Raw genomic sequence first — 8,163 nt, forward strand, 5'->3', positions numbered from 1 at the left:
TGTGTGTGTGTCCCTGACGATCCTCCTACTGACCCACTGTGTGTGTCTCTCTGATGATCCTCCTACTGACCCACTGTGTGTGTGTCCCTGACGATCCTCCTACTGACCCACTGTGTGTGTGTCCCTGTGATCCTCCTACTGACACAAGGTGTGTGTATTCGTCAATCCTCCTTTGACACAGAAGTGTGTGTGTGTTTACCTGACAATCCTTCTGCTGACACTGAGCTTTTCCCCTCCCCGACACTCTCCCTTCTGTTCCCTTTACAAAGGAACAGGTGGGATTGATATTGCAGGTAAGAGCTGAGGCAGGGAGGAGGCAGGAGACAGGGAGGCAGGATGGCAGCTACCATGTGCTAGGACCACACTGGCCCTGCTCTCTGAGCCCGGGCTTAGGGCTTCCTCCTACAGTGACCCGTGTTTCCCAAAAAACATACCTTTCCTTCCCTCTTCAACTTGACGTTGCTGTATTTGGGAACTCTTCCCTCTAGTGAGCTCCTGGGTGTCAGTTCTCGGTATATTACCCCCGTATCAGAGAAGTAAAGCCCATCCATATGTTGTGTCTGCATTTTAGTAATAATTCTAGTGATTCCAGGTGATGAGCATGAGGAGTTACTATTTTTTTCTGTTTGTTTTGCTTTTGTTTTTAAGGCACATGATGGTGTGTTGTCGTTGAGGCCCAGGGACAGAACTCCCCTGACCCGGGACTCTGTTTCTGCCTCACAGCATCCACTGTCAGTCCCACTGGACTAGACTCCTTATATGTGTGTGTGCACATGTGCAGGGGCATCAAAATATTTGTGTGGGTGTCATGAGTGCGAGCATATACACATGTGAGTGTGTGTGTAAGTTTTTATTTGTGCATGTGCATGAATGTGTGTGTTTTCCCTCTTACCCCAGAAATACCCACCCCATAGCTTCCTCATCAGCTGTCTTGCCCAAGGCCTCTGGTACTGGGCTCCACACCCCTCCTGCTGTGGCTGCTTGTTCTAGTCTCACTGCAGGGCTCTGTCCCCACAGGACACACCAGCATTTAGGGATTGTCATTTCATTCCTGCAAGTTTTCATTTTATAAATTAGTTTATTAATATTTGTTACAACAAATTTCAATGAATTTAGGGGCTTACAGCAACACGAATCTGTTATTTTACAATTCTGGAGATCAGAAGTCCAAAACAGGTCCCATTGGGCAGGAATCAGTGTGATGGGGCTGGCTCCTCTGGGGGGTCCTCAGCAAGCCCCTTCCTGGCTTGGACTGTGTCTGGAGCTTTAGCTCCTGGCTCAGAGTTCCTTGCTCTGTGTTCAGAGATAGAGATGTCTGCAGGTCTAGCCTGTGGTGTGGACTTGTTGCTGAGTCTCTTTATCTAGGAAAGATGGAAGGTACGTGGAAGGATCATGGCTACTTTGAGCTCACTCAGAGAACCCAGGGAGATCTCTGTCCCCAAGGTACCTGGCCTGACATACCCACAGCTCCAGGGTTAGTGTGAGGACATCTTTTGGGGTATCACTTGGGTGACCACAGCACTCTCAGATGTTTAGATCCTAAACTTCCTATTTAGCTCATGTTATGTAATCCATGTAGAGGTCACACTGAGGTGCTCTGTGATAATGTGGAAATGAGAGGAACATGATGGCTTCCTGCCTGTTCTTCTAAAACTTGCATGCTGGGGACTGTAGAAAAGACATCTGCTGTTTCCAGAGTTACTTGACAGAGATTTGGGTTCAAAGCCTAGAGCAAGGCACAACTGAAGTTTTAGCATTTGATTTGACAAGCTAAAACCAAAATTTGTGCGCCCGGAAAAACCTGTTCTTCCCAATCTCAGTAAATGGTGTTTCTTGTTTACACTGGAAGACAGTCATTGCTGATTCCTCAGCTGAGGATGGCATTGCCCAGGGAGGGCCACCTGTTCCCTGCACTTTCAGGTTCTTCGAGAGCACCCACCTTCAAGGCTTGACATTTGTGAACCAGGGTGTGAGTACCTGATGGCCAGCCTGTGTTTGTCACTTGCCTTTGGGGAGACTTGACATCCATTTCGTCAGCGAGTACTAAACATGTGTCTGGTTTAGGAACCAGGGAACAGGAGTAACAAACACACACAACTTGGGTCTTCCAAGAGTGAGGTTCTACCATAATCCCACAGCTGTAGCTGTCCATCTGAGTGTGTGAACAGTCCCGTCTGCAGTGCCTTGCTATGATGATTGCGTGGAAGGAAATGCACAGGGACCCTGTGAGTCCATATCAGGAGACTGAAATGACAGGTGGTCTGGGGTCCTGGTCTGTCACACCTCAGTGCTGAAGGTGTGGAGAAGCCCTGTCTGTGTGCTGCCAGCAGGTGGGGCTCAGGAGACAGTGGCGACTCCAATGACTCATTTTAGTACTTAATAACCTCTGATTTTGTTTTGCTTTTCACCTGTAAAATGGGGGGGAAGTGATCTAATAATGTTAATGTATCATTGGAAGAATGAGATAATCTGTATACTGATAAATACACACACCTGCACATTAGTACCTATGAAAGTGATTTGTAAATTGCAAATTGGAATAGAAATACTATTATTTGTAATTGCAGAAGATAAAGAGACAGTTCTTGTGAAACACAAATTTATGTTTAAAAAAGACAAAATTTAATCAAAATTTGATGAGTGTATTATTAGGGTTTTTGAAACTGTAATTTTTTTTTTTTTTTTCAGACAGTCTTACTTTGTTGCCCTTGGTAGAGTGGGTGTGGCATCACAGCTCACAGCAACTTCAAACTTCTGGGATCAAGCTGTCCTCTTGCTTCAGCTTCCCAAGTAGCTGGAACTATTATTTAGAGATGGAGTCTCGCTGTTACTCAGGCTGGTCTTGAACTCCTGAGCTCGGGCATTCCACCCGCCTCGGACTCCCAGAGTGCTGGGATTACAGGCGTGAGCCACTGTACCCAGCCTGAAACTGTAATTCTTGATATATTCTTTCTTCAACCTCTTAAGACATCTTGTGCTTCTGGGAAGCAGTGGCAGGTGACATCAGGTCATCTCACCGCCTGTTGCACTAAAGCTGTGAAGTCCACAGAGCTTATCACGGCAGCTTTAATGACATTTGCTGCACCTTGACAAATGTAAAATAAATAAAACCAAAATTGTGAATTGGAGACAGCACATTTAAAAATATTCAGCATAGACTTTCATTTTTTTCTACAAATGGTGAGAATTTTCCAATTTAAAAAGTCATGTCTTATTAATTATAGCTGGGAGAATTTGTAATGTGGGAGATCTTTGGGCACACAGTCTCTGATTGTGTTTTAAGAACTTTTTATCAATTGTATTGCCCCACTTGTATGGTAACTTTGCTTTATAGATGCTAACAAAAGGGTTTCTAATCAAATCTCTCACTGAAAATGCTTCTGAATTATTTTCTGATAGGAAATTGAAGGAGTCCATTTCATTTGTTTCATTTGTATTATTAATCATGAGCTCCACACCTGCACCCAGGAAATTATTACAGCTGCCTCATCCAAAGCGCAGGTGGGCGTCAGACTTAGCGTGGGCCCCACAAGCGGAAGCTGCAGTGCTCTTTCTGACTCTGCAGCCTGTCTGAGCCTGAGTCCCCCAGACAGACTCTCCCAGCCAGGCAGTCAGACTGTGGCTCTGAGGCCTGTGAAGGGTGGGAAGTACTGAGGGGTGGTGGGCAAGGTGGGTGGGAGATGAACCCTGGGAGATGGTTAAGGCAGCAGTTGTGGAGTTCAAGGGGGCATGGGAGATGCAGACAGGTGCATGTGAGAGATGCCCTGCCATGTTGTGAGAGCCAGGCAAAGGCAGGGCCCGCTGAGGGGTGGGCAGAGGCAGCCATTGATGTGTGTGGCGATCAGGTGGTGGGCTTTAGGGTACACATGGCCTGCGTGGTGACCACATATGAGCCTTCAAGAGCACATGGTCTCAGGACAACAGGACAGTGGGTCCTTGCCCACTGCTCTCTCAGAGGTCACTGGCTGCGCCTTTGTGAGCATCTGCGTGTGTGTAGTGGGGCACAGGGGCCTCCAAGGTCATTGCCATTCTGATCTGAAGTGATTACACTCATGAAGTTATTAAGTGTAAAGTGGGATAAAGATCTGAAACATTTTTTAATTTTGTCAGTGTTTCATTAATTTATGCCTTAGAGACATAGCCAGAGATTACTGGTCATATAACCTGTGGTAACAGCATAGAATGTTGTGAGGTAGTTGAATAAATCCAGCTGAGCTGTGGGAGGTCTGTGTTTATATTACAGTTTGCCACTGACTAATTTACTGTGGTCAATTTAGAAGTCACTCACATCTTGGTCCCTGACAAGATCAGTCAGTCTGGCGACCAGCTTTGGAGTGCTGATGCTTCCTAGGGCCTGGAGATTTTCCTTTATGCTTTACCACTGTGTGGTGGTTATTCCATCTCATTTGATGGTTGTGGGGTTGTGGAAGCAGATGCAGGAAGTCTGAGGAAGGGCTGCTGAGGGATCACGGGCTTGGGGTTGGGATGGAGGTGTGTTCATGTGGGAAGCCCCGAGACGGGTGGAGCCGGCACAGATGTGCCTCCTCCAGGGTTTGGGAGATCTCTCCTCTTCTCTCTTACTTGGGGTGGGAGAGATGAGCAAGGAGGTGTGATGGGAGCATATCAGTGACTGTGGACAGGCTGTGTCATGCCTGGACATGCACTTTGTGTTTTCAGACTGAAGATGGAACAGTCCCAAGGGAGTCTCCCAGCTAACAGTGGCCATGCAGGTGACATTGTCATAGAAAAGTTCTGGGTTGGATCCACAGAGTCCGCCTCCCATGCTCAGCTGGCCTGCAGCACACAGCTCTGTGCCTTCCCTCTGGGTGGAAATGGACTTTGCATACGGAGCACCAAGGACCCTTCTGATCAGGTGTGTGACATGTCACATATCAGTGTGATGAGGCCTCCATCTCCCCATATCTTCAGTGCAGTCTGGGCATTATTCCCCGGGGGCTCAGCTATCAACTAGATGGAAAAAATGATGATGAAATAAGGCCATCTATTTTAATAAATAAATGGCATGAATTTCTAATTTTTTTTTTTTAGAGACAGAGTCTCACTTTGTTCTTGGTAGAGTGCCATGGTGTCACAGCTCACAGCAACTTCCAGCTCTTGGGTTTAGGCAATTCTCTTCCCTCAGCTTCCCGAGTAGCTGGGACCACAGGCACCTGCCACAACACCCAGCTATATTTTTTGTTGCAGTTTGGCCAGGGTTGGGTTTGAACCTGGCACCCTCGGTATATGGGGCTGGTGCCCTACTCACTGAGCCACAGGCGCCGCCCTCTAATTTTTAAAAAAATTTGTATAATTAAACATGAAGAAGAAAAGGTTCATTTTTTTTTTTGTGGTTTTTGGCCGAGGCTGGGTTTGAACCCCCACCTCCAGCATATGGGACTGGTGCCCTACTCCTTTGAGCCATAGGCGCCGCCCGAAAAGGTTCATCTTGAAATTGAGACTCTTACACTCAGATCTGCAGCTTGAGTTTCTCACCTGAGTACAAAATAGGTAGAAAAAAATGCCCTGCACATTAGACAAACATGGTAAGGACAGGACTAAGTGCTCCCCCGAGGCCACCCAGCAGACATCCTCAGTTAGGGTCTGTCCTCCCTTCCCTAAGGGTACATTCTGCTATTGCAGGTAAGTTTTGCTTAGGTTTGAAGGTCATATAAATGGGATCAAATGTTCTGCATTCTTTTGGTTTGGTTGCACTGATTAGTCATTACATTTGTGACAGTCACCATGTTCATTGTCATTGCTACATGGCATTACATAGTACGTATGGACCACAGTCCATCTCACAGGGTGTCACACCATACACATGGATCATGCTCTGTCCCATGCAGGCGTCACCTGCGTGGAGGGACCACGCTCGGTCCTGCTGCATCTTGTCTCATTGTGTAAGTAGACCATACTCTTCGGTAGATCCTAGCTTCATTTTTTTTTTTTTTCTGTTGCTTTTTATATGTGTTTGAAGTTCATATGTACATTTGGTGACTTTTAGGGGATGTATATACCATTGACCATTGAACAAAATGCATCTGAACATAAAGATACACTTACCCCTGAATTTTTTTTTTTAGCAAATCTAGTTCCAAAACACATTATTTGCTCAATATTAAAGCCATGCATGCAGAGTGCACACTTTTCCTTTATGCAGAGTGACAGGGCTGACTGTGGGTCCATTCTGCACAGATTTTGCTATTTGCAAGAGTTCTTGAACCAACCCTCCTCAGATACTGAGAATTGACTGTTTTTGTGGGTGCTGCCAAGCAGAGTTTTAAAGTTTTTGTCCCAGTCTTGTCTCCTGGAGTGAGGTCTGAGCCTCACAGCTACTCTGTATTCTCCTTGTACTTGTTTCTTTCCACATCAGCCCTTCCCATTAGTGCCGTAAGGCCTGCTTATAGTTTTTAATTTCATGATGATTAATGACATTTAATACCTTTTCCAACATCTATTAGCCAGTTAGATATTCTCTTTTTTTTTTTTTGAGACAGAGTCTCACTATGTTGCCATCAGTAGAGTGCTGTGGCATCATAGCTTACAGCATCCTCAAAACTCTTGGACTCCAGTGATTCTCTTGCCTCAGCCTCCCAAGTAGCTGGGACTAGGCAGGGTTTGAACCCTCTAGCCTTGGTGTATGTGGCTGGCGCTCTACTTACTGAGCTGTGGGCACCCTCTAGATACTCTCTTTTTGATGTATGTGTTCAAATCTCTTAACTCTTTTCTATTGAATTACCTGTATTTTTCTGATTGTTTTGAAGGAGTTCTGTATATGTTATAAACATAAGCTGTCTCTTCTGGTTAGTTTGCATTTTGTAGTTTTATTTAAACGAAATCAATAGTCTTTAGAAAAATTTTAAAAGGACATATAATTATATATATTTTGGGGGTATCTGTGATATTTGGATACATATATGCAATGTGCTGATCAAATCAGGATAATTGCAATACCCAGAACCTCAAATGTGTGTTCTTTGAATTGGGAACATTACAATTCTTCTCTTCTAGCTATTTCGATATATACAATAAAAAATTACTATGATTTCACAATTGTACTGCGAAATACTAGAGTTTATTCCTCCTCTGTAATTACATTTCTGTACCCCTTAACCAACTTCTCTTCATCCCCGCGGTTCCCTTCCCAGCCCCTGGTAGCCACCGTCCTGCTCTCTGCTTCCATGGAACCCGCTTCATTAGCTCCAACACTGAGGGATGGCACGCAATGCCTGCCTTTTTGTGCTTGGCTTATTTTACTTAACATAATGACCTCCAGTTCCATCCATGTTGCTGCAGATAACAGGAATCCCTTCCTCTGTGTGGGTGAACAATGTCCCACTGTGCACACAGGCCACATTTCCTTTCTCTGTTCATCTCTTGTTAGACACTGACATGGGTTCCATATCTTGATATCTTGGCTCCTGTGAATAGTGTCGTAGGCAACATGGCCTTGCCCTTATCGCATCCATGCATGGACTTTCTGTCTTTTGGATATACCTGTGGCCCACCAGGGGGATTGCTGGTCACATGTCCCTTCTGTTTGAGGTTTTCTGAGTGGCCTCCACACTGTTTTCTGGTGTGGCTGTGCTGATTTCAATTTCCACCAACAGTGCCTGAAGGCCCCACATTCTGGTCAGCATTCATTGTATTTTCTGTTCTTCTCTTATAGCAACAATTCTAATATGGTGAGATGATACTTTATTGTGGTTTTAGTTTGCATTTCTCCAATAATTAGTGATATTGAACAATGTTCTGACACTTACTGGCCTTTTGTACATGTTCTTTCCAGAAATGTCTATCCAGTTGTTCTGCTTGTTGGATCCTCCTGTCAGCTCCCAGCTGGCCTTGCTTTCCTAGACCTAGCCCTCTGGTCCTCCTGTCAGCTCCCCCCGGCCTCGCTTACCTAGACCGAGCGCTCTGGTCCTGTCAGATCCCGGCCGGCCTCGCTTACCTAGACCGAGCGCTCTGGTCCTGTCAACTCCCGGCCGGCCTCGCTTTCTTAGACGGAGCGCTCTGGTCCTCCTGTCACCTCCCCCCAGATGGCCTTGCTTTCCCAGACCCAGCGCTCTGGTCCTCCTGTCAGCTCCCGGCCGGCCTCGCTTTCCCAGACCCAGCGCTCTGGTCCTCCTGTCAGCTCCCGGCCGGCCTCGCTTTCCCAGACCG

At 46.1% G+C, this 8,163-nt stretch overlaps 1 protein-coding gene across 1 annotated transcript in view; it reads left to right on the forward strand.

Annotated features, from left to right (window-relative positions):
- The window catches only part of WDR27 (WD repeat domain 27), a 147,793-nt gene that overhangs the window by 1,779 nt on the left and 137,851 nt on the right, over positions 1–8,163 (forward strand). The window contains exon 2 of the mRNA XM_012806750.2: positions 4,678–4,873. Within this exon, the coding sequence (XP_012662204.1) occupies positions 4,685–4,873 (189 nt within the window). The 5' untranslated portion in view covers positions 4,678–4,684. The remainder of the gene's footprint in view (positions 1–4,677; positions 4,874–8,163) is intronic.

This window comes from Otolemur garnettii, unplaced genomic scaffold (genome assembly GCF_000181295.1).
Source record: "Otolemur garnettii isolate 467f Iridium unplaced genomic scaffold, OtoGar3 scaffold00056, whole genome shotgun sequence".
Classification (NCBI taxonomy): domain Eukaryota; kingdom Metazoa; phylum Chordata; class Mammalia; order Primates; family Galagidae; genus Otolemur; species Otolemur garnettii.